The sequence below is a fragment of the Dryas octopetala genome, chromosome 2 (genome assembly GCF_963921425.1).
Source record: "Dryas octopetala chromosome 2, drDryOcto1.1, whole genome shotgun sequence".
In the NCBI taxonomy this organism is placed as follows: domain Eukaryota; kingdom Viridiplantae; phylum Streptophyta; class Magnoliopsida; order Rosales; family Rosaceae; genus Dryas; species Dryas octopetala.
The window spans coordinates 31,499,979-31,525,287 of NC_141367.1; the positions used below are offsets into that span (position 1 = coordinate 31,499,979).

At 36.4% G+C, this 25,309-nt stretch overlaps 4 protein-coding genes and 1 non-coding gene across 7 annotated transcripts; 2 read left to right on the forward strand and 3 right to left on the reverse strand.

Annotated features, from left to right (window-relative positions):
- The first annotated feature begins 723 nt into the window (after positions 1–723).
- LOC147295714 (D-galacturonate reductase-like) lies at positions 724–1,979 on the forward strand. The gene is made up of 4 exons (XM_086233911.1): positions 724–1,055; positions 1,134–1,377; positions 1,485–1,664; positions 1,767–1,979. The coding sequence occupies exons 1-4, from the start codon at positions 724–726 to the stop codon at positions 1,977–1,979; spliced, it is 969 nt and encodes a 322-aa protein (XP_086090037.1).
- A 141-nt stretch (positions 1,980–2,120) lies between these two features.
- On the reverse strand, positions 2,121–2,239 carry LOC147295715 (U5 spliceosomal RNA). The gene has a single exon (XR_015120979.1). It is a non-coding gene; the product is annotated as a U5 spliceosomal RNA (small nuclear RNA).
- A 759-nt stretch (positions 2,240–2,998) lies between these two features.
- On the reverse strand, positions 2,999–6,656 carry LOC147295716 (Endomembrane protein 70 protein family). Its single transcript, XM_086232449.1, has 7 exons — positions 6,431–6,656; positions 6,169–6,209; positions 5,158–5,743; positions 4,916–5,053; positions 4,657–4,813; positions 4,047–4,531; positions 2,999–3,538 (listed from the first exon to the last, which is right to left on the reverse strand). The coding sequence occupies exons 1-7, from the start codon at positions 6,577–6,579 to the stop codon at positions 3,319–3,321; spliced, it is 1,776 nt and encodes a 591-aa protein (XP_086088575.1). The 5' UTR covers positions 6,580–6,656; the 3' UTR covers positions 2,999–3,318.
- A 4,511-nt stretch (positions 6,657–11,167) lies between these two features.
- Positions 11,168–19,841, forward strand: SOS1 (sodium proton exchanger, putative (NHX7) (SOS1)). 3 transcript variants are annotated; one of them, XM_086232446.1, is made up of 23 exons: positions 11,168–11,508; positions 11,946–11,996; positions 12,138–12,229; positions 12,383–12,460; positions 12,531–12,688; positions 12,858–12,959; positions 13,035–13,152; positions 13,599–13,651; positions 13,726–13,791; positions 14,028–14,072; positions 14,227–14,279; positions 14,406–14,590; positions 14,781–14,828; positions 15,012–15,119; positions 15,324–15,555; positions 15,825–16,127; positions 17,292–17,389; positions 17,586–17,717; positions 17,816–18,034; positions 18,113–18,319; positions 18,574–18,838; positions 18,982–19,286; positions 19,392–19,841. In XM_086232446.1, the coding sequence occupies exons 1-23, from the start codon at positions 11,301–11,303 to the stop codon at positions 19,698–19,700; spliced, it is 3,435 nt and encodes a 1,144-aa protein (XP_086088572.1). In that variant the 5' UTR covers positions 11,168–11,300; the 3' UTR covers positions 19,701–19,841. The 3 variants fall into 3 exon arrangements, with proteins under 3 accessions (XP_086088572.1, XP_086088573.1, XP_086088574.1); XM_086232447.1 differs by lacking the exons at positions 11,168–11,508; positions 11,946–11,996 and having other exon boundaries at positions 12,139–12,271; XM_086232448.1 differs by lacking the exons at positions 11,168–11,508; positions 11,946–11,996; positions 12,138–12,229; positions 12,383–12,460 and having other exon boundaries at positions 12,548–12,688; positions 12,863–12,959.
- Positions 19,842–20,145: 304 nt separating this feature from the next.
- LOC147295718 (putative potassium transporter 17) lies at positions 20,146–24,578 on the reverse strand. Its single transcript, XM_086232665.1, has 8 exons — positions 24,266–24,578; positions 23,471–23,693; positions 22,891–23,130; positions 22,750–22,800; positions 22,309–22,569; positions 22,033–22,085; positions 21,579–21,948; positions 20,146–21,200 (listed from the first exon to the last, which is right to left on the reverse strand). Exons 1-8 carry the CDS (start codon positions 24,392–24,394, stop codon positions 20,347–20,349), a joined length of 2,181 nt encoding a protein of 726 aa, XP_086088791.1. The 5' UTR covers positions 24,395–24,578; the 3' UTR covers positions 20,146–20,346.
- Positions 24,579–25,309: the final 731 nt, after the last annotated feature.

Consider the following 25,309-nt stretch of genomic DNA (forward strand, 5'->3'; position numbering starts at 1 on the left):
GCCAGACCTGTAATGTTTGTTTCCGCGTGAATGGCAAAGGTGGAACAAAACTGATCCATGATAAAGAGTAGAATTTTAAAATACAAAGAGCTTCTCAACCAAAATAATAAAAAAAAACACCAAAAGACTGAGAAGAAATCAGATCGTGGTGAAAGTCCCAGAGCTTATTGCTCTGATACCATGTGAAAAGTGGTAATATGATGTATATTACTTGTGTATACAGCTATAACAGTTACAAAGATATATAGCAATTATACAGAAACAAACATGGAAAGAAGTAATAACTACAGCCTAAACTACAGGGATTTGCTGGACGAGAGAAGGAAACAGAATCAGTCAAAGTTCTGCAGCAATCTACTCCTATGATTAAGGTCTGCAGCAGTCTACTCCTATGATTAGGATTTGAAATCGTAACAGGAAGATTCTACAAATATATTCTGGTCGTGTCCAGAAAGCAACAACTTCATTTGATTTTTTATACCCACGTGACCGATCGACCCATCAACGACTACCAACCAACTACTCGTGACCCAGGTGGATATGTGGAGAAAACAAAAATAAAAAATAAAAATTATGATGATTTAATTAATTATCACATGGGGATGCATGCAACATGCGTTCCATGCCTATATAAACGCAAGGCATTGGTGCAGCTGGACCTCATAACACAACCTTAGACATCCATCGATCTATTATCATTTTTGTTTGTTGTTCGAATTTGGAATGGCAAAGATGGTAATTCCTGAGGTGACACTGGGCTGCGGTGGTGAGAATAGTATTATAAGCATGCCAGTGATGGGCATGGGAACTTCATCGTACCCACCGGCCGATCCAGAAACAGCCAAGGCTGCAATTCTTGAAGCCATCAAAGCCGGCTACCGCCACTTCGACACCGCCTTTGCTTATGGCTCCGAGCATGACCTTGGTGAAGCAGTCGCCGAGGCTCTGCGTCTCCACCTCATCAGCTCCAGGAATGAGCTCTTCATCACAACCAAGCTCTGGGCCAGCTTTGCTGACCGGGACCTTGTGCTGCCTGCGATCAAGGCCAGTTTAAGGTTTGGATCCAAACATCAATTTGTTGTTGTTGCATGTTGTTGATGCAAATACTAATATATATATATATATATATATAGGAATCTTGAAATGGAGTATGTGGATATGTACATAGTACACTGGCCGTTGAAATTGGGGCAGGAGGTGAGGAGTATGCCTGTTGCAAAGCATCTTGTACAACCCTTGGATATCAAGTCAGTTTGGGAAGGCATGGAAGAGTGCAAGAAACTAGGCCTCGCCAGGGGCATTGGCGTCAGTAACTTCACTTGCAAGATGCTCCAAGACCTCCTTTCCATCGCCAAAATTCCTCCCGCCCTAAACCAAGTATGATTATTCATAAATAGAACATGCATGATCCTCATTTGTTATATGTATATATATGTATATGTTTTTTAATTAATTGCATGTATATATTCAATTTGATTATGTAGTTGGAGATGAACCCAGCATGGCAACTGAAGAAAATGAGGGAGTTTTGTAAGGCAAAGGGAATCCATGTTACAGCTTACTCTCCCCTGGGTGCTGCCAGGACTAAATGGGGAGACGACAGGGTTTTAGGCTCTGATGTCATCGAACAGATTGCCAAAACCAAAGGAAAAACAACTGCTCAGGTACTCAAAGGCCATTAAATAAATTCATTTTCTCTGCTGGATCGCATGCAATTAAGCAACAACTGAAATGTTTCAAATTAAATATTAATTTATGGGTTGCAGATTTCGTTGAGGTGGGCATATGAGCAAGGGGTGAGCATCGTAACCAAAAGCTACAACAAGGAAAGAATGAAACAGAACCTTGACATCTTCGACTGGTCTTTGACTCAGGAGGAATTAGACAAGATGAGTCGTCTTCCTCAGCGCAAAGGGGTCACATTTGCCTCCCTTGTTGGACCGCATGATTTCGTCCTTCAGATTGACGCTGAATTATGATTATCATTCATTTATCAATTATTTGTGATGCTTCCACAATTGCTTTGTAATAGTTACGTTGATGAAAATAATAATATAAAAATGCCGAATAAGATTAAATTTTAATTGAGAACGTACTTAAGCTTTGGACTAGAAATGTAGGGGCAATCCGGAGGAAGTACCCCTCAAAAAATAGGCATATGCCGCTTTATGCGACGAGCACACGGTATTCTTTAGTAAAAGGCGAAAGAATAGTTCGCTCTGTGCTCGATGCACGGCTCCGTGCTTTGGTCTTGCTTCAACTACTTTTTATTTATACTCAAGGGAGGACCTGGTGCTCGCCTCTCCATTCCGATGTGGGATAACCGACTCACTCCTTTTCTCGTAGAATCTAATCTTTGTTAAAACCCTTGTTCCATCATACAAATTATTCGGTTCCTCTTTAGAAGTTTTAAAAGCTAATTAATTGATCTTCAAATAAACTTTACTTGGAAGTTGGAACCTTATATAGTTTCATGCTGAGGACCTATATAATGGGGCATCTCTTTCTTTTTCTTTTAATCTTCTCTCTTTAAGAATGAAGTACATACTCAGCCAGTTGCTCATTCATGAACTGGAAATCCTAGGGAGATTTTAGGCTATTTAAAGGCAAGTGAAATGATAGTTATCTATTACAATGCAAACGGGTGTGCTTGATCTATACATTCAGATATCAACTAATAGAAATCTCTTAACTAGATGGAGGGAAATGGATCTTTGGATACGGTATGCTTAAAATGTATGACTGAATTGCGCGTATGGTTTGTGCTGGACAAGTACTTGATCCACCCTTTTAAACACACAATCTACTCTAATGGAAATTATTCTGTTAATTGATCAGTTATCAGCTGTTATACTATCAAACTTAATGTGGACGATTGCACATAAAGTTATGAGGATGGGCCTTACACCCAAATGCAGGCCTTTCTCTGATTTCTGTTATTTAAATGTGAGATATGAAAATGATGAGCGCACAAGTATAGCAAGATTAACAACAAGGCTGGATTACTCAAGAGCAACATGGAAAAAAGTCATTTCAGAGAGTAAGTAAAATGTGACCATACAAAGTGTTCCCCACATTAATGTGTCTCATAGATACATACAGTGAAGAATAGTTATGGATGGCCAACAATGTCCAAATCTTCCTAAAGCCTAAAGCAAACGCACAACAGAGGCCTCAAAAGACCTCAATTCAGGAAAGCTTGCTTCCTCTGCTTCTGAAGGCACTTTCTCACCTACCGTCTAACAAAAATCATAGACTTTTCCCTATGATGGAAAGTAAGAAACAAGGACAAATCCACAAAGAAGGCCAACTAACCCACTACTCACACTTGATGGACTTGTAAATGTGACGAACAAAGAGCAAAGCAGCACGAAAACCCACGGTACCAAGCATGAGAAAGAAGCCATAGCAAATGCAAGCCATGTAACCAAAGAAGAATGAGGTTTGCATAAAACCAGACATATCAGATCGGGCATAGTAATAATACAAGCAGTAGCCATAGATGAAGAGGCCAGTAGATCCACCACATAGAAAAGACCTGTCATAAAACAAGAACTCTAATTAGTCCAGACAAGTGGCAGGCAGGCAATCCAATTGGCACTAATTCGAAGATTTTCTAGCTTAAAATGAATGGCATTGAGTATCCAGAATGAAGAAAATATATTTGAAAAATTATACGCTCTACCTGTAGAGAAAATAAAAACCTTTATCAGCATCTTTCTTTTTCTTCTTTTATTTTTGCCAGTAAAATATGAATTTCCTAAATATATAGGCATGGAAACTCCAAACTCCCACACAAATTTCAATAATAAAAAAAGTAGGAAGAAAAATCATAATTTGGGAAAGCACAAATCACAGTACAAACTGCAAATAAGAACTCTGATTAGTCTGAACTCTGCAAATTCCTAGCCCAAAAACTTTCTTGAGAATTTTCATTAATACTTGCTTTCATCTGTGTATAATGGGAAATATAACTGTACTTGCTATTATTGAAACTAGAATATGAATATCTATGGAAAACTTAATGCAAGAAAGAACTTGTTTACCTCCACCACCACTCATGATCTTCAGCAGCAAGTTGGAAATAGGTCAAAGCCACAGTTATAAAGGCAGTGACAATCAAAAGAATTATAAAAACAATAAACAGAATGCTGTAGATGGTGTAAATCCTGTGACCCCAGACACTGGCAAATATGTAGTAAAGTTCAATGTATATAGCGCTGAAAGGGAGAAATCCTGCCATGGCCATCTGAGGAATACTTGTCCTGTACCATGGCAGAGGTGGAATTTCTCGAGGATACTTTGTAGTGCGGCAAGGAGCTTGGAACTCAGCCTTGCTGTTTTTGCCAGCAATACCACCCAAGACAAGCAATGGTGATGTCACCAATGTCCAGATAAGGACAATTACCACAATAGTACCAAAAGGAAGAGCTGCAGTTGCACTATAAGCAATTGCAACAGTGTTGAGGAAGCAGAATGTCAGGAACAGAGGACCACAAAAGAGGCACCCAGTAAGCAATAAATTTCTCACCTGTCAACCAGAAAATGGAAACTAAATCATTCCATTTCACTGATTAAGTATCGACTTGTAAGCTACATTTATTTATTTATTTTTATAAGCTACATTTATTGCTGACAGAATCCATGTATACTTACCCAATTCGTTCCTTCAAGCTGACAATAGAAAGAAGTTGCAGTATATCCTGCTATGCCAGACGTGAGTGCATATATGACCACAAGGGCAGTGAATAAAGCTCCTCGGTTGTATGGATAAAATACACCAACCAGTGCAAGCATAAAAATGAATATTGTGCTGGAAATGTACAAAGAAGCAGACAGTAACATTTAGTACAGACACGTAATATTCCAAAATTCATATCAGAAAAAGATTACGATAAGATCCTTAGTTCCTTACAGCGTGAACAACTGGGTTCCAGAACCATGAGCTGCAGAAAATAAAGATTTGTGTTTTGGGTACCGGAAAACATCACCGTGAATGTACTTCCATCCTGTTTCTTCTTGGTCATCAGCAGCTTCCTCATCTTGTGCATACCTTTTTAAGAAATTAAATATATATGATGAGTAAAGTAAATTGTAAACAGACAACCCAGAGATTTTCAGATCAACAAGCTACCAAGGTTCACAAATAAATCTCACTTCATGAAATCGTTCTTCAAGACCCTCATAAGAATCGTTGCAAGAAAACCCGTCAGGAGGAGAACTGTGACACAAGAATTTATGATTGAGAACCAATGAATTTCCAAGTGATGTGGCAGCGAAGAAGACTGTGAGTATTTATCCATTCTATTCTCGAAGGGAATATTTGTATCCCTCCATTTCACCGTGTACATGAAATCAGCATCAACATCCTTGTCCTCTGTCAAGTCCACAACAGAATGAGGATCCATCTTGGCGCCAATTTCAATTACCCGATCTTTGTTGTAGAGAACTTCAAATTGGATATGCTTGTAAAGGAAATATTTGTATTCACTTGGGTCAGTTTTTCCTTCCTTGTCAACCTTTCCTAAAAATCCCCAGATGGGCAAGTCATCATAATACATTTGGAAGTAGTAGTCCTTTTTCACAGCGTTTCGAAACTGAGCAACTTCTTCCTTGGTCAGCTTCCTTCTACAAGCAACTTCAGAGTCTTTCTCTTTTCTGAACTCGAGATTATAAGGAGCACTAACAAGACGATCTCCATTCAACACCTCTCCAAGAGCTTCCCTCTTCTCTTTCACATCACCTACCATTCAGATTCATTGTCCGCCAATTAAGATACAAAAGAGACAATGCTTAAAGGGTCCATCTATTCTTATAAAACATCGACTTGTTCTGGAAATTTCAGTAGAAACAAATTCCGTAAACCCAGCTGCATAATTTAAGTCAAGTGGGGCGTAGTAATGTGCTTATATTGATGGAAAAATTTAACGGGAAAATCATTCCAGCATTATTTTCACCACAAAAAAAAAAAAAAAAAAAAAGCGCATGAAGAATTACTGAACTATTTTAGTAAGTGAGAAAAATATTAGATATTTGCCGACGAAATGTTAGATTTCGCAGCTAAAATTTACGCATTTCGTAGTTAGGAAATTTTTTAAAATTTTTGTTTGGGCAATCAATTGTATATGAAATGAGGAATGTAAAGGTACAACGTTTGAGATATAAAACCTGCTGAGCAGAAGGGTAGATCAAAATACCGATACGTTTCACTGAAACCAAACAACCAAATGCAAACACACATTAGTCATTACAATCACAATCCTTGCTAGTCTCAATGTCAGTGTCCATACAATAAGGGCCTCTTTGGAAGAGATGAAAATCTTCCAAAATTAGAAATTGCATAAAGAATCTGTGAAAATGGAGATCCAAACAGTGGATAGCCCCAGATCCAAACGCGGATCGGGAGGAGATTTGACATCGTTATCGTTACCTGGGGTTGTGGAAGGGGCCGACTTTGTTGGCGTAGAGGGGGACGGCGTCGCCCTCATTGTAACGGTGATCGGAGGCATCCGATCTCACATGGGTGGCACTGCACGTGATTAAAACCGCGAGGACGAGAATGGTTGAGAGGTTCTTCATGCTTTTTTCGAGTCTTGATGGAGAAGAGGAAGATACACCCAGAGGGATTTTCGACTGAGAAAGAGAGAGAGAGAGAGAGAGAGAGAGTGAGAATGAGCAATCCACTAGGCAACCGGATAATATATTTTTTAATTATTTTTACTTTTCTTATATATATATATATATTTTTTTTTTTTCTCTCTTTATCAGCTTTTGTTGTGTACGAAGGATCTATTTTAGGAGGGACTGAGGGAGAAGGATATTGTGATCATTGTGAGAATTTGTTTTGTTTTTAATTACTATACTTCGGATCTCATATTTCTTTTTTTTGGACAGAAAACAACATAATAAAGTTTTTTGTAATAATAAAAAGTAGTAGAATAATTTTATTGTTTATATGAATCTTCAATATATTTTAAGAAATAATATCTTAAATATTTAAAATATTATAATTAGGTATTCAATCTGATTAATATAAATAATTTGATAGATGAGTAAGAGACAACATATAATTTTTTTTATATATAAAATAGAGACAACACATGTTATTAAAAAGAAAAGTAAGAGACAACAAATTCAAGGGTTAGATTTATTTTAATGAATTATTGATTTTACAATTGCATTAAATATACTAATTAAATATATGGGTTAAATACAAAAATGGTCCACGAACTTTACGGTGAATCTCAATTTGATCCACTAATTATAAAAAGTGTTAATTTGGTCCACAAACTTTTCAATTTGTATCAAAACAGTACAAACGCTAACTTTCATCCAAAAATTAACAGAATTGGTCACATTAAAATGTGATGAAAGGATTGAAATATCTCTGAAAATGTGGTTACTTGCTGTGCACATGATCACTTTTCGTTAAATTTTTCGATAGAAGTTAACGTTTGTACTGGTTTGATACAACTTAAAAAGTTCGTGGACCAAACTGACACTTTTTATAGTTAATAGATCAAATTGAGATTCACTGTAAAGTTCGTGGACCATTTTTGTATTTAACCCTAAATATATTGTTCCTCACTTGTCTTTCAAGTTAAGTCCTTCATATGAATCGAACTGATTAATTATTAAGCTTTCTTTTGGTAAAATAAGGGCAAAGCTTAAAAAACAAATAAAAAAGGCAAAAATCAAACTTTGTAACAACTCATTCTATTAGTAGTATTGTAGTACATATAGTAGGATATATCAGATATTAACTTTGTTTGTTTGATAATGACATTTTTATTTAGGGTGTTACTATTAGATTAAAAAGGCAATCATAGAATGATAATTTTTCACATTTTTTGGTTTTATACTTTTATGGTGCGTTTGGATGAAGTAATTTGAAATTACTAAGGAATTCACAAATGACGGAATTAAAAATGACGTGATTTAAAATTCTAGAATTTGTAAATTCTCTTGTTTGGATAAATGTAATCATAATGGAATTTAAATACGAAATTTATAGTAGTTTTATAAAAGAGTGATGGTGATGGTGGCAACAATAAAAATGATGTTTGTGGTAAGTTGATGATGGTAGTAGGGGTGATGGCCCACGGGCGAGGGGAGAAATGGTGATGGCAAAAATTGGGGTATTGGAGGTGGTGGCAACGGCGACATTGGAGGTGAAGGTGGTGGCGACGGCAACGACAATGGTGATGGTGATGGCACTGGTGATGGAGGCGGCGGCGGCGGTGTCAGTGTCGGTGATGGCGGTGTCAGCGGTGGTGACAGTGGCGGCGATGGTAGTGGTAATAGTGGCGGCTGTGGTGGTGTTGGTGGTGGTGGCAGCGGGTAGTGGTAGTGATGGTGGCAGTGGCAGTGTCGGTGGTGGTGGTGGTAACGGTGGCGACGGTGGTGGTCGTAGTGGTGGTGGCAAAGGTGGCGGCGGTGGTGGTCGTAGTGGTGGCGGCGGTGGTGGTCGTAGTGGTGGCAAAGGTGGTGGTGGTGGCGGCGGAGGTGGTGTCGGTGGTTGCAGTGGTGATGGTGGCGGCAGAGGTGGCGGTGGCGGAGGCAGTGGTGGTGGTGGTAGCGGCGACATGGTGGTAGTGGTGGTGGTATTGTAATTAATTTGGCAAAGTGATGGGTGAACACGACTTTTTTTTTTTATAAAAATTGGAATTTTGAAAATGACACCAATTTAGGTGGAATTTAAACTTGGAATTTACAGCCTTCAAATCCCAAGTTTTTTTCCATATAGAATTTACGAAATTCTATATTTATGGACCCAAACAAGGAAATTAGAGCATGTAATTTCTTAAATGCTGAGTTTTATTTAAATTCCAAGTTTTTTTTCTCCATCCAAACACACCATTACACAATCTACTTCTTTCTCTCTTTATGGTGACTTTTATTAGATTACACGTTACACACTTACACTACTTACACGCATTGCATGTGTGTGATTCATCGAGGCCCATAACCAGATCAAAAGAAAAACCGAAGCCCCTAACTACAAGGCCAGGTTGATAAAATTCAAATTTCATATGAGGATTTCTAGAAATACCCAGCAATTGATCAGTAAAACAAGGTTTTACAAGTCAGGCCGGCTCTTGAGATGAGGCTGGCTGTCTCTTTTTCTTAAAAAATAATAATAATAATGTTTGGATCAATACATCCAAAAATAAAATTGAAAATTTTGAATTTTTTTTCAGAAACGAGGTACACCGATGAAAGTGTAAAACAGTTGACCCATTTGCTTATTGAGATTGGGCCAGCTATGTGTTACGCTGTCCAGCTCACAGAAAACCGGAGTTCATACTATGGGCTTTGCCATCTTTTCTCTATTCAGGCCTCGAGATGTGAATATGTCCAACATCATCTATTGTTTGTCTTGGATCCTTAGGCCCACTTGTAATGTAAAATTGTTAATTTTCCGAAACAAAAAAAACCAGGAGATCATTATGGGACATGTCAAGCTCGGGTTCCTTTTTGTTTGTCGCATGCATTGATGTATTCATCTTGATTTCAGGACTAAGATAATGTTTTCTGGCTAAGACCAAGTATACAAATTAATAAATTTAATTTTTATGTCCATGTCATTTAAGTCATCGCCTACCATAAGATAGCTATATATTACCTTAATTATTTGTTAAAGAAAACTTGTACTGTTTTGCTTTTGTTTAAGGAACCCCAAATCGTATTAGTTCACGTACTTCTTCTTTAGCCTGATCTTCACGCTTTTTTTAAACGGCTGAATGAAGACTAGTCCACACACTTGATGGAAAATCATCATAATGATTAATGACAGATCAATTTGCTTACGTCCAGTAGACCCAAACTATTTTGACATGTACGTAGATGACAACATATCTGGGTTTGAGTCAATTGCTTATTGATATGACAATGATAATGTAATATATATAGTTTTTTATGGGATAGATTAAAATCCAATTGCATAGATATGATAGAACCCAACCTATAGATTGAAATTTAGTTATTTGCTTTCATTTATTTTATTCAAGCATGTATTTTCAATCAAAACTCAGCCTTTGTATGTTACTAATTCACTATGTTTGTACTATTTCTGTACGCATCAAAATGCAGGGAGTGAAATTAATCCCACTAGGGCAAGACTATGATGTATGCCATATTCCAAATTACCAATGCCCCATCATTGTTGCGAGAAATGCATACTGTGGGTACGTTGTCAACTTCATTATCTTCATTGAGAAAAAGTTGGGAACCTGTAGGGCGAAAAACACAACAATAGAAAAAGTAGGCAACTTCATAAGAAGAACTTACTTATTTCTATCAATTATCTCTATCACAGAGATAAATAAGTTATTCTCCAACTTTAATGAGAGAAATAATGAATATTTTATTTATAAAAAAAAAAGTATTTTATTACAAAAAAAGAAGGAGTATTTTATCTTTTTTGCATATTTACTATTACCATATTCCTTAAGTGGCTGTAATGATGTAATCCCCAACATAATTGTAATAAATAAAAACTATTTAAGTTTTTAAAATTAGTTAAATTAGTGAGGATGAATGAAGTAATGAGTTAGAATTAAATTAGATTTAAGGTTAATATAATAAAAATTAAGAGCTGTTTGATTTCGTAGCCCTCATCATGTCTCCAACTCAATAATGATCTTTGTTTTCCCCACATTTAATAGTTGTTAGAAAATTGATAATGTCAGAACACAACATTAAAACCCGTAGTATATATGAAAGCCATCCTTGAAAAAAAAAATGGTGATGGAAAATCAATGATAGTAGAGTCCGAGGTGTTCATTTATAATTTCATATTATTGTCGGCATGCAGTAAGGCTGAAACGTCAAAAGATTTTGAAAGTATTGATATGTTCGGAATGATAAAATAAAAGATATTTTTGGTTTTTATTAACAATGGGGGGGTATTTTGGATATAAAAATTTTATTCCGATTCTCCTTCCCTTATTTTGAACCCATTTTAAGAAATTTCATTCCCCTAAAATTAGGAATCTCACTTCTGATTTTGGTGAGCTCTATATGCATTTCTTTTCTCTTTCAAGTTTAATAAACACAAAAATGAGAATCATTCTCTTATTTTTAACTGTTAAATAAACAAGGAATGAGAATAAAATAATTTATAATATTAGTAACACATAAATGAGAATCATTCTCGTTTTCCCCTTCCCATTGCCTTTAGGTAAACAGGCCCAGAGAGTGACAGGCAGTGAGTGTATCAATCAGCTCTGATCATCTTAAATACTCACTACTACTACTTAATAATAAGTTGAAAGCTGAAATTGAAATTCCGGTGAGAAATGGCGACGGTAACAGAATCGGTGTTGCCGTACAGAATATTGGGGGTGGAGGAAGAAGAAGAAAGCTCATCAACGAATCCAACGGACGCAGTGGCATTCGTGGGGTTGTGTTTGGTGTTAGGAATCGCGAGCAGGCATCTCTTGCGTGGTACCAGAGTACCCTACACTGTCGCTTTGCTCGTACTTGGCATTGCCTTGGGTTCCATAGGTCTCCTTCTTCTTTTTTGTTTTCCTTGCTTGCTTATTGTTATTTTGTTTTAATTAAGCTTTGCTGCTTTCAGTGCTTTGGTTCTACAAATTAAACAGAGTTAAGATCAAGCATGTTGTTTTACTTTGATTAATTTTCTTTTACTACTAGTAGTGGTAGGTCGCTCAAGAAATTTTTAAGACCATCAAAATACAACCATTTGTATAATGAAGAATGTCAGCTTAAATTTCGGTTGGTGTTGAAAATCCAGGAATTTCATTCCGAGGCAATACTTTTTTTTTGGCCTTAATTATTCTACTTGAAGATTAAAACTTTGTCAAAAATGTTCATTAGGAGTTGCATTTCTGAACTCTAAGCATTATACCCGATTTCCTCCATGTGTTTAAATTGTGTATTTCAATAAATAATAACTTAGTTAGTGATTGACAAACATGCAGAATATGGTACACATCATCAAATGGGGAAGATTGGGGATGGCATTCGAATTTGTAAGTTCCAGTTACGTCTTTGCTGACATAGTATTGCGAGTTGCGACACCTATTATAGGCTTAGCATCCGATGCTAGTTTTTGCCTTGGAGGGCTTTCTTATACACCTCTATTAAACAGCTTTAATATTCTTATTTTGCAGGGGCAGATATTGATCCTGACCTTCTATTGGCTGTTTTTCTTCCTGCCCTTCTTTTTGAGAGTGCATTTTCTATGGAAGTGCACCAAATAAAGGTTCCTCTTCTTGCTCGTATATTTTTCATATTCTAAATGCATGTAAGTATCAGTCACTTGAGGTCAAAGCTTTTAGCTTTGTGCAAAGTCATTGCTTGATTTGAATTATGTCAAACATGAAATGAACCAGCGATTTTTCCATTTTTCATGCAGAGGTGTATGGTTCAAATGATTTTACTAGCTGGTCCAGGTGTTTTGATATCAACCTTCTGTCTTGGATCTGCTTTAAAGGTATCCTACACCTCGCTAATTAGACTCTTATGTTTTTGTTATATAATAATATTGTGACATACTACTGCAGCTCACCTTCCCTTATAACTGGAGTTGGAAAACATCATTGTTGCTGGGGGGACTTCTGAGTGCTACTGATCCTGTGGCTGTTGTCGCTCTGTTAAAAGAGCTTGGTGCAAGCAAAAAACTGAGTACAATAATTGAAGGAGAATCCTTGATGAATGATGGGTATAGATTTTCAGTGATCTAGCACTATTTATTGTCACATGCTCTCTATTCTCTACTAATTCAGTATTTCACGTTAATGTATGAAACTTATTGATTTGTTATCTACAATCGTGTGCAATTATTCCTTTTACATATTTTCTCCTCTGAATGTGTTTAATTTCATGTCCAGGACAGCAATTGTGGTTTATCAGCTATTCTATCAAATGGTCCTTGGAAAGAGCTATGACTGGGGGGACATAATTACATTTCTGACTAAAGTCTCACTCGGAGCGTATGTCTCACATATTTTCTTTGAGCAAGGATGACAGATTTTTTTTCTGGTTATATAACTCTTTTATTGGTACAGTGTAGGCATTGGTCTTGCTTATGGTATAGCATCTGTCCTGTGGCTTCAGTTCATTTTCAATGACACTGTGATAGAGATCACACTAACACTTGCTGTGAGCTATGTTGCTTACTTCACTGTATGTTCCTTTCCAAACTCAGGATGCTTCATTGTTTAGGTTCATATAATTATTATGCCAAATTGCTGCTTTGGTATAACAATATATATATATATATATCTACATGTGCGCATAAATTTCATGCAATTATTGAAACCTGTCATACAATGATCAATGATTATGGCATTAATTTTATGACAAGGAAGTTGACTGCTTATTTATGATCGTTTCCAAATCTATGTCGAATCTTTTTCTGATGTTCATTTGTGTCTATCAATGTAGTTTGCATACATTTATTAAATTGTCAAAAGAACCGATGATTGCAACCTGTCAAAACATAAAGGTTGATGTTTTCAGTTAGAGTATATGCAAAATTGTAATGCATTTCACTTTTTTAGAAAATATTTTGGTGATTAGTTGCATCTCTTGTGTATGGAAAAACTGAGATTTTTTTTTTGGTGCAATAGGCTCAAGAGGGTGCTGATGTGTCTGGTGTTTTGACGGTGATGACTTTAGGAATGTAAGCTGAAGTACCTGGTAAAGTTTTTTCACATTGGAGAATACATTTATCTTTATATCATAATCTGTGGACAGGTTTTATGCTGCGGTTGCGAAGACAGCTTTTAAGGGTGAAAGCCAACAAAGCTTACATCATTTCTGGTATATCTTGTCACTTTGAACTAAAGCAGCTTGTTTGAGTTATGAGAACACAGGTCCAAATGATGAGGGGATGCATCTTATTATTTTTAATTCCTAGAACAGAAAAATACAGGAAATATGTGAATTATTGATTTCAAAACAGATGACTAGAAAACTATCTGATTGATATTCACAGTTGTTCAATTTACTCTTTATGAAAATGATCATGTGCTCATAATTTATGCATCTTTTGGCAGGGAAATGGTTGCTTATATTGCTAATACCTTAATTTTCATTTTGAGGTAAGAGCATATTTTAATGCTCTTAAATTCCATTTTGTTTGGTGGCAATGATAAAATGGAAATCAGCCTAACTAACTTTTAGCACTTACTATACCACGTGCTTAATCATGAGATACATACATTAAAATGCATATTTTCTCTTTTTCTTTTTCAGCGGAGTTGTTATAGCTGAAGGTGTTCTCAGCGGTGGCAATATTTTTGAAAATGGTGATCCTCAGTTTCATTTATATATATATATATATATATTCATTTTGCATGCATTCTGAACCCTTCTTATGATGTTACTTATCAATTTTTACCATATCTCAGTAACTCTAATTAGTTTTGTTTCAGGCATTTCTTGGGCCTACCTTGTTCTTCTCTATGTTTATGTACAAGTTTCCCGGTTAATAGTTGTTGGAGTATCGTTTCCCTTTCTTCAGTATTTTGGCTATGGTTTGGATTGGAAAGAGGCAATAATCCTCACATGGTCAGGTCTGCGAGGGGCTGTAGCATTGTCACTTTCACTATCGGTTAAGGCAAGCTGTCATTAGTTAAAAATTCATGTTTATACAAGGGGAAAATAACTTTACCCCTTGGTGCTATGTCCCAATTTCAAATTAGCACCCTGTGGTTATTGTGGTATCTGTTACAATGATTTGAATGCCCGTTATTTTTTTTTGCCTTAACAATTCATTGCTTCTAATTAATTTACTCTTGTTTTTGTAGCGTACTAGTGACAGCTCTTCACTTCTCAGTCCTGACACAGGATTCCTAGTATGTATCTGGAGAGGAACATGCACACACACACACAGAGCCACTTTTTTTTTTATATGATTATTGTTTAGTATGATAGATTTTTAAACAGAACAAATTGATGAATCTTGGGAACTGGATGGGAAATGCATTAAAGTTGGTTTTTTTGATATATTAACATAAAAATTGTTTTCACCTATGCAGTTCGTTTTCTTCACTGGTGGAATTGTCTTCTTGACACTTATTGTGAATGGTTCAACCACACAATTTGTTTTACGCCTTCTAGATATGGATAAATTATCAGGAGCTAAGGTGAGGATTTAATTGTTCTTTGAAATATATTCTGCATTTTCCTTACAATACTGTTTTGTGTCTCCCTTTCTTTAAGTAGGACATTTTTAAATAACGACCACACAAAGCACATTCTTATTCATGTTTCCATAATAGGCATTTTTGCATGAAATTTTTTCCCCCTCCTTTCATTTGGTTTATATATTAAATTTGTTTTAATTACAGAGGCGCATACTGGACTACACAAAACATGAAATGTTGAACAAAGCATTAGAGGCCTTTGGTGATCTTGGAGATGACGAGGAACTGGGACCTGCTGACTGGCCCACAGTGAAAAGATATATTGCAAGCTTAAATAATGTGGATAGCGAACGTGTACACCCTCATACCGCATCTGAAAGTGATAATAATCTGGACCTTACAAATTTGAAAGATATACGTGAACGCCTTTTGAATGGTAAATTTATTATTGTGTTTATTTTTCAGTCCTAGTACTTATTTCAACACTTATGTGCTCTACTTAAGAGCTTATACACTTTTTATGTTGTATATCTCTTTAAACATACAACTAAAATGTTTAAAGAAACTTTTTGCCAGGAAAGAAACTCCTGGAGATCGATTTGATGCATAACTTCCCCATGGATCCAGCCCTGTTGTGAAAATTAAAGTTTAAATCTATCTAACTGTCACCTCATTTGCTAATACAACAACGATTTCTCATATCAGGCGTCCAAGCTGCTTACTGGAGCATGCTTGATGAGGGAAGGATTATGCAATCTACTGCAAATATTTTGATGCAATCAGTAGATGAAGCTATTGACTTGGTTTCGAATGAGCCTTTATGTGACTGGAAAGGTTTAAAAGCTCATGTTCATTTCCCGAGTTATTACAAGTTCCTTCAGACAAGCATTTGCCCGCAGAAATTGGTAACATATTTCACTGTGGAAAGGTTGGAGTCTGCATGCTACATTTGTGCTGCCTTCCTTCGTGCCCATAGAATTGCAAGACAGCAACTTCATGATTTTATAGGTAATAATCTTCCTTGGTAGTTAATACCATTTGGTCTCTTTATACTTAAAAAAAAATTGTTTTTGATCTTATAATGTCTTTTCACCTGTTCAAAGCATTTCCTTCTGTTTTTAATTTTAGTTTTCATGTAATACTTAATAGCTGTTCTTGTCTATTAGACTATTCAATTTGTAAGATTTGGTATATTTTCTAGGCTTAAATTATACACTTTAGATTTTAAAATTAAAAATTGAGTGCTTTACAAATCTCATTAAGTGCAAAGATGCTAAGAGAGAAAAGCCAAATCGTAGTAAGGCCTATAATGCATTGTATGAAAAGTAGGGCCCAAGGATGGCGGAAGAGATATCTGCAAAATTGCTAGCATTAGGAAGAGGAGGTGTAACTATTTAAATAAAGTGTACTAAACATGAGAATCAGAGGGTTTTAGTAAACGGGGTTGAGATTATAGAAAGGTGGAGTTATTTTATTACACTTTTTTAGAAGGGATTGAGAAGAACTTAGTAGTACAATAATGATAAACATCTCAAGAACACATGGTGAATTTGAGTGTAATTACACTGCAGTTAGGACCTTGTACGCTTGAAATCTTAATTTATTTTGAAAATTTATGAAAAAAAATGCAAATTAGAGTAGTTGAGGTTGAAGAGGCTATGACAAAGATGAAAGTAGGAAAAGTTTTTGGCCCCAGTGGAATCCCTATTGAAGCTTGGAAATGCTTGGGCAGCATAGGGATAGAGTGGTTGGCTAACCTTATGATATTATCAACTTAAAAATTGCTTGATGATTGTAAAATTCAGACTTTAGTACCTATTTATGAGGATAAATATTATTTTCAAAGTTGCGCTGTCTTTTAGTACGTACTACTGGTGGAGAAAAATTTGTATTAGGAACTCTTGTTAGTTTATAAAGAGTTCTCACAGTGTTGGTTAGAAGAATCCTGTTCTGCCATTTCTCTGTATGTGTGATATATGCCTTTGTTATTTATTTTTTTACTTTTTTTGGTAATTCTGAAAAGGACACTATTTGTTAATCTGGCTTTATCCATAAACTGCTAGTGTTACTAATGTGATTGAACATGTTTTTAAATGTTCTTAATATCTGTTGTTGTGGTAATCCTGTGTTTTGAAAATTATATAATTATTCTGCATCTGCTTATTCATTTAGGTGATAGTGACGTTGCTTCTATCGTCATTAATGAAAGTGAGGCAGAAGGTGAAGAAGCAAAAAATTTCCTGGAAGATGTTCGCGTCACATTTCCTCAGGTTTGTTAGTTAACTTTCCTTCTGGTGTGCTATGATGACCAGTTGTGCTGGATCTTAGTTGTAAGTTGTTCAGCCAAAGTCCATTAAACCAACCACACATGTGGTTAAAGTTTTTCTCTCTTGATTCTTGCTTAGAAAGAATATTTTAGCATGAGATTGTCTTTGATGCATGAATTTGTATATTTGGAATGTTCAGGTTTTGCGTGTTGTGAAAACAAGACAAGTAACATACTCAGTTCTGAACCATTTAATTGATTATCTCCAAAACCTTGAGAAGGTTGGCCTATTAGAACAAAAAGAGATGCTTCATCTTCATGATGCTGTCCAGGTGCCTGTTGGTGATGTTTTATCTTTTATAATTATTTCATTTGTGCATCACTCTTTCATGATAATAGAAATTGTTTTTTTTTTCTTATTTCCATGCAGACTGACCTAAAAAAGCTTCTAAGGAATCCCCCTTTAGTAAAGATTCCAAAATTAACTGATTTGATTAGTCTCCATCCTATGATGGGAGCTCTTCCTTCTTCAGTTCGTGAACCACTTGAAGGTTCTACCAAGGAAACAATGAAATTCCGTGGTGTGACACTTTACAGGGAGGGCTCCAAGCCTACTGGTATTTGGCTTATTTCCAATGGGATAGTCAAGGTAGTTAAAAGTCTGTTGTGGCAGTATTTTCTGATTTTCCTCATGGATGAGATGATAAATTAGAGTTATTTTTGGCAGTGGACGAGTAAGAGCATAAAGAACAAGCACTCACTGCATCCAACTTTTACTCATGGAAGTACTTTGGGCCTATATGAAGTGCTAACTGGAAAGCCCTACGTTTGTGACATGATCACAGATTCTGTGGTTCTTTGCTTTTGCATTGAAACTCACAGGATACTTTCAGTGCTCAGGTCTGATCCCTCGGTAGAAGACTTCCTCTGGCAGGTATTGCGTTACTAAAAATTCCATTTTTGTGTGGCTCTGGTTATTGTTACTGACTTCTTAAACAACAGGTCAATGGAATTATGGAAGTTTTCAGCCCTTACATGTGGAACTTATATATCCATTACAATCAAAATGACAGTTAATTTTGTAATGTATGGCAGGTGCAAAAAGATAATATGATGATTTGAATTTTATAAAATGTAATGGATTTATTATTGTGTCGCTAATTTTCTTTGGTTCAATTTAATGCTTAGGAAAGTGCAATTATTCTCGTGAAACTTCTCCTTCCCCAAATATTTGAGCAAATGGCGATGCAAGATTTGAGAGCTCTTGTTGCTGAAAGGTCAATGATGACCATACACATAAGGGGAGAATCTATTGAAATTCCTTACCATTCCATTGGATTTCTATTAGAAGGATTTGTTAAAACCCAAGGTGTCCAAGAAGAACTGATCACATCGCCTGCAGCTCTGTTGCCCTCACATGGTTACCAAAGCTTCCAAAATCTGGGAACATCAGGTAATAATAATATAAACTCCAATTTCAAGATAAGTCACCATAATGGTATTTTAACCTATGGCATACCTTATTACGTGACTACAGTGAAGGCACCTGGATGTATTTTTTTCATTAACCCTTTTGTTGCTGATTGATGGTAACAGGCACCAAGGGAGCCAGTTTTTCTCATCAAGCTTCCAGTTATCTTGTTGAAACAAGAGCAAGAGTGATTATATTCAACATGGCGGCGTTTGAATCTGACAGTGCTCTAAGGAGAGGATCATCCTCATTTGTATCACATGCAGTTGATCACCCCCATAGACCTCTTACTAGAGAACATGGTGCTCTTATGAGCTGGCCTGAACATTTCTACAAGCCAAAGCTACAAAAGCAGAACCCTGAAGGGATTGACCAACAAGCTCACAACTTGTCTGCAAGGGCAAGGCAGTTAAGCCTTTATGGCAGCATGGTATGTTCCCTCTCTCTCTCTCTCACGGTTTTTTGCAAATTTGGAAGTCTCAGCTCTTCTTAATGACTAACTTCTTTTATTTTCTTTTCTTGTTTTACAAACAAGGTGAATGTCCGCCGGCACACCCAAAGTTTTCCAAGAAGTGGTCCCATTAAACAATCACATACTGTGTCTTATCCAAGAGTTCCATCATACGACGGCCGTCCACTTGTTTCTGTCAGATCAGAAGGGCCTGCCACTGTAAGAAAGAACCTTGAAGTGAGAAACTTCGCTGGAAATTTAAGTCCTCCAGGGCCACAAAGTAGTGCATACCCAAAAGAGAGTCATGAATCCAGTGATGAATCTGGTGTTGAGGATGATGTAATAGTGAGAATTGATTCACCAAGCAGGCTTTCGTTTCGCCATGCTTCTTGAAATCCTGAAAAGCCTACGGTTGTAATCTATCTTCCCGCGTATACTTCCATTTTACATTTTTTTTTTCGTTGTACTTCCATTTTAATTAATTACTCAAGTGAAGTGCAATATTAGAGTAATATAATCAATAGTTTGATTCAATTTTTAGTATACTTCTATAATCCGAGTAATATACTGAAATTGCTAGTTTTTGGTTGTAGTGGGCTTCGCCAGTTGAATATAATCTGATAAGATTAAATGACCAAACTTCTGTTTCATAGTGGCATGATAGAGAACTTTGTTAGCAAAACCAAAACACCCAAGAAAAATCCCATTTATTGATATAATTTTAAAGGACCAAAAGAAGGAAAGAAAAATATTGATAAAAATATATTCAATGGAGGACTCAATATGAATCCAAAAAATATATATGCATCCAAACAATTGCACCTCTGAGGACTCAATATGAAACAAAAAGGTGTTCCTTTAACCCCGAAAGTATTTTCCTTTTATACAAGTATAGTTTAATGACAATAATTTGGCAGAAGTGCATTTTGCACCTTGAAACTTCTACCATATACCACATCTCAATATTATATTCTGTCAACATTCAACTTGTATATCACTTGAATCCTGATGATTCGATATGAAAAAAAAAAAAGCACCTTCAAGCCTCATAAAGCATTCCAACCTCCATACGCTGAGGCAGAGGCACCCCCAAAGCAGGCAGAGCAGACCTACAGTTACCATGCAGAACTTCATAAAATGCTAACATAATTCTATCAAACCAGCTACAATTCTTGCCAATATGAAACCTTGTCTTTCCTCGAACATGAACCACACCAGCACTCCTTGCTTCTTCCAAATTATTTATCTCTTCTTGGATTTCTGAAGGATCAGATGACAGATAGCCTGAGCAGTTCTGTATATGTGCCTGCAAGCTATTAGTGACTTTACTAACAAAGTCATCTCCTTCAAGGTTTAGGCGATCTGCATATCCATACTGAATAACACACCCATAAACCCCTTCCAGGCCAAGTTTTTTGACAACAATCCTCTCATGGGGAGCAACCTTAGGAACCAGTAGGTATCGAAGAGTAGTGAACATAGTGACTTGGTGAAGGGATTTCATGTTTTTAATATAGTGTCCAAGAACCGGAGTGAGCCCGTCTTGAATGTTAGTGTAAAAGAAGCACAACCCACGAACCCTTTGAACACTGGGATCAGATAATAGTATTCCTAGTCTGTCTGAGGTTATTTTATGAGTCAACTCATATTCTATTTTTCTCTGTCTCCCATAGTACCAACCAAACATAATGAAAGCAAGGATAAAGGATATGGCAAAAGGAATCCATCCACCTTCAGGGATCTTAGTGAAGACTGCACTCACATAAACACCTTCCATCACAAAGAATACACAGAAGTAAAGAGCAACTAGCAAAGGCGGCGTCCTCCATATTATGATCATTACCAGTGTCAGTAATATTGTGGTGATGAGCATGACAAGACTCACAACAACACCTGAAACAAGGTTGTTGCAATAATCAGAAAACTATAAGCAAAGCAAGAGAGAAGGTGAGCAAGCTGAGAAAACTATACCAAAAAAAAAGGCCTATATAATGATGGTCAAATTGTTAACAAGAAAAGGAGCTGCAGAATCAACTTTCCTACAGTAACAATAATGTTTTACTTATTATGAAGGCTATAACAACCACCATAAGTCTGTAACTTTGGTCTATTTTCTAAGATTCCTGAACTAATACAAAATATTATTTGATCTAAATAAAATAATGAAAGTTGCAAGCTTATTGATGGAAAATTTCAAACACCAACATAACAAAACAACTATTAGTCTTCCCTTGTATTTTTCTCGATGTATGGGTGATAAGTTTAACATACCAAATGCATTTCCAATGTCTTTTCCATCTCCAAATATAAGTATGACAGCAACACAGAGAACCATGAGGATGTAGTTGACTTCAGGGGAGTAGACCTCGCCTTCTTTGTTAGAGGATGTGTGCACAACCTTCACTCGAGGGAAATAATCCAGTACTACAGATTGCTTGATTACAGAAAAGGTGGCTGATATCAGAGATTGGCTTGCAACTATTGCAGCCAATGTGGATATGACAAAGATAGGCCAGTAGATAGTAGTCGGTATAAACTTATAGAATCCATCATCATGATCATTTGGATTTTTGATCAGGTATGCTGTCTGTCCCGCATATGTCAGAACCAGAGATGGATAGATTGTAAACAAGAAAGCAATCTGTTGAGGAAAATGATTCAGAGAAGCTACTTAAAACAAAAGATATGAGAACCTTAAGATGGAGAAATAGTATTGGAAGTAAACCTGAATGGAGCTCCGATTGAAATGACCAAGATCTGCAAACAGTGCTTCAGAGCCTGAATAAGACAGGTAACACTCATTAAATGATTATTTCCAAAGGACAAGTGCATAAAATAGCATTTGCATCTATATCATAATGCTATGAATTCAATTTGTCCAGTTTTGTTTGTGTGACTGGGATTGAGCCTTTCTTAATGTCTAAGAACACAAGATCCATAGGTAATCAAGTATATTTTCTATATTGATTAATTCACATGATGACATGAACATGATGCTCACCTGTGATACAGAGGACAGTGCCACCGAGCAACAGCCAGCCTTCCTTTCCGTTTCTCCAAAAGAAACGGAAGATATAGTGTGGTGATATGGCCTTAAATATGCTTGGATAATGATGTATGATGCTATAAATTCCTACAAGTGGAGTACTCAAAGTCCATGCACCCATAATGGGGGAAAACAGGAAGCTCACTCGAGATGTACCAAACTTTTGTAGCAAGAACAGAATGATAAGAACTACTGCAGAAAGCACTTCCACAACAGCTGCAACATATAAACCAGAATAACAAATAAATTCAAAGAGAATATAATAAACGAAGAAGTCAATAACCTGGATTACCGGGGGGGGACCTCAAGATGTACGAAACTTTTATTCTAATTTACAGGGGCCCCACAGTTTTCAAAGCTCATTGTCATAGTTCTAATGATGCACATAATACTTACATGTACTCACAGAAGGAAAAGGTGCCCTTACTCCATCCATTGCTGACAAAACTGGAGATATAAAACCATAAAAAGTCAATGAAAAAATTTAAAAGATACTTTTCCAAAAGTAATAGAAGGATAGAATGCACAATGACATACCAGAGATTGCTGGTGTAAGAATTCCATCTCCAATTACCATGCACATGCCTAGCATAGCAATAAAAAGCAACACCCTTCTAGCAACTATCCTTTTCCTGAAAAACTCTGCAAGCCTACTCTCCTTTTGTGTGCCCTCATGCAAGATTGAGTGTGAAGGACTTGAGTTTGAATTTGCAGGTCTTGAAAGGATTCCGATATTCATATTTCTGCAAAGCAATGAATACAGGGCAAAAGTTCCACCTGAAATCATTCAGTGTCCCGCAAGTCAAATTTTCAGGAATTAGTGAACTTGGATAAGCATATGCTTCAAGTGCAAGTACGGTTTCAGAATTTTTCAGCTACCAATTTTTCCAGTAACCCATTCCAGCCCAAATGTAAGTAATGTATGCAAAATGAAAGAACAAGATGCTTGACTACACAAGATCACACAAGAAATAAATGTAACTCCAAATGATTCCACACACCACTCTTTGACACATTATTAAAAAAAGGCAAATTTAATCACACTAAATTTTAAGTAAGAAAGGTGGCTTGGCCACAATTGAAGCACATGAAAATAGAAGTGTGCGCCCGTATATACCTTCGCCTTGATCGTCGGCATTAAGAGCTATGCAGGCGTACTTGACAACCCCAATAAGACTAAGAGTCCAGAACATTATGCTGTAGATACCCAAATAGTCATCTTCTGTTGGAGACTTGAGTGGCATTGAAGGGTATACATAGAGTGGGGATGTAACAAGTCCTCCAAAGACTACTCCCAGTGTCCTGTATGCAAGTAGCAGAGTCTCCCGTCTACCTTTCCCCTGAATCAAACAACATATTTATAAAAACCAATATAGTTTCACATCATTCAAATATACAATTGAGCCCGGTGAAAGTAATTAAAAGGAAAGTAGAAAACAGGTTCAACTTAGCTTAACCTTAATCCTGACTAATTGAGATGGTTAATGGGATTCTTATTTTGTCATAACTGATAAGCAGCTAAAACTCCAAACAACCTTCAAGTAATTACACTATAACATTTGAGCACAGGAGTAGCATATCAATCTGCTGGTGATTAAAACGATTAAAAAGAAACGAAGAAAAATAAGTAATAATAACTGTAAAGGGAATAACTGCATACCAATCCATGAAAAAGATCACCACGGCCGTTGCATGTCAATAACCAATCACAAACAAACACATAAAAGTATAAAACAAAACATAAACAAGCATGCGCTGCATACCCACATATATAAGTAGATTTAATGCTTTTGTTACATGGTTTAAGATCATATATATATATATATATATATATATATATATATAGAGAGAGAGAGAGAGAGAGAGAGAGAAAGAGGTGGGATGGTGTTAGGAAAGGCTATAAGGGTGAAACCTTATTGTTGTGTGCATTTTGAATGGACCCGTTGATAGTAATACGACGACCATTGATGGCAGAATTAACAACAACAACAACCTCGGGCACAGTCACCGGCGAGTCTGGTGGTTCAAGTTGGCGATCCATTGGACACCACCACCACTTACAACACTCTTATCACCGAGTACCCACTTCAGCTCTGAGCCTCTTGACTCCGAGAGAGACAAGGCAGAGTAGAAGAAGAAGAAGGCATTTGTAAATTGCAATTGTAGCTTCTTCGAATTCGATTGCAGACTTAAATAAATAAATTAATTAATGAAATTGAGATTTGAGAGTTTGTGTGAGTGTGAGTGTCCATGTATTTGGAAATCTTAAATCCCAACAAAAATAAAATATATAATATTAAGTTCCATCATAGCATGTTTGATGTTTGAGTCGTGCACTAAGTATTGACCAAAAAACAAAAAACAAAAAACAAAAAAAGTCGTGCACTAAGTTGGGTTTTGTGGTGTTTTACTGCTATACGGCTTCGTTTTGATACGAATCTCCAATTTTTTTTTTTTTTTTGAGAGAGAAAAAGCCAAACAGGCCTAGAAATATATTAAAACATAGTGAGAATTACAAAATCCTTAATTCGCTACATCAAAGTACAACCAAAGACCAAATTCGTAAAGTTTCACCCAAGGAAGGACCATTCATAGTGAGAATTACAAAATCCTTAATTCGCTACATCAAAGTACAACCAAAGACCAAATTCTTAAAGTTTCACCCAAGGAAGGACCATTGGATGCAGAACAAAGTTCGCATCCCACGTGAACTCAATTTCGTGCTGAATAGTTGATTTGCATAAGGAAGTAATGAAGGGCATAAACACACCCCTCGTGTTCGTGGCACCTTCATCGTCGATCTCAGACACTGATAAACAAGCTCCAAACTGAGTCTAAACTGGCTACAAACTTAAAAAAACAAGCATGACCAGACTATTAATAAAAAAAATCTATACTAGGCAGGACCTAACTAGAGCACACAAAGCCGCAAAACCCCTCAAGATCAATACCAGTA

Excerpts from the sequence above, each read along its gene's own strand:
- LOC147295714 (XM_086233911.1), top strand. The coding sequence starts at position 724 with ATGGCAAAGATGGTAATTCCTGAGGTGACACTGGGCTGCGGTGGTGAG. Across the intron at positions 1,378-1,484 it reads TTCCTCCCGCCCTAAACCAA|TTGGAGATGAACCCAGCATG; the intron begins GTATGATTATTC and ends TTGATTATGTAG. Across the intron at positions 1,665-1,766 it reads AAGGAAAAACAACTGCTCAG|ATTTCGTTGAGGTGGGCATA; the intron begins GTACTCAAAGGC and ends TATGGGTTGCAG.
- LOC147295716 (XM_086232449.1), bottom strand. The coding sequence starts at position 6,579 with ATGAAGAACCTCTCAACCATTCTCGTCCTCGCGGTTTTAATCACGTGC. Across the intron at positions 5,744-6,168 it reads TCTACCCTTCTGCTCAGCAG|GTGATGTGAAAGAGAAGAGG; the intron begins GTTTTATATCTC and ends TCTGAATGGTAG. Across the intron at positions 5,054-5,157 it reads TTGAAGAACGATTTCATGAA|GTATGCACAAGATGAGGAAG; the intron begins GTGAGATTTATT and ends TTTCTTAAAAAG.
- SOS1 (XM_086232446.1), top strand. The coding sequence starts at position 11,301 with ATGGCGACGGTAACAGAATCGGTGTTGCCGTACAGAATATTGGGGGTG. Across the intron at positions 11,997-12,137 it reads TGGGGATGGCATTCGAATTT|GGGCAGATATTGATCCTGAC; the intron begins GTAAGTTCCAGT and ends CTTATTTTGCAG. Across the intron at positions 12,461-12,530 it reads GTCTTGGATCTGCTTTAAAG|CTCACCTTCCCTTATAACTG; the intron begins GTATCCTACACC and ends ATACTACTGCAG.
- LOC147295718 (XM_086232665.1), bottom strand. The coding sequence starts at position 24,394 with ATGGATCGCCAACTTGAACCACCAGACTCGCCGGTGACTGTGCCCGAG. Across the intron at positions 23,131-23,470 it reads TGCCGACGATCAAGGCGAAG|GTGGAACTTTTGCCCTGTAT; the intron begins GTATATACGGGC and ends GAATGATTTCAG. Across the intron at positions 21,201-21,578 it reads AGACATTGGAAATGCATTTG|GTGTTGTTGTGAGTCTTGTC; the intron begins GTATGTTAAACT and ends ACCTTGTTTCAG.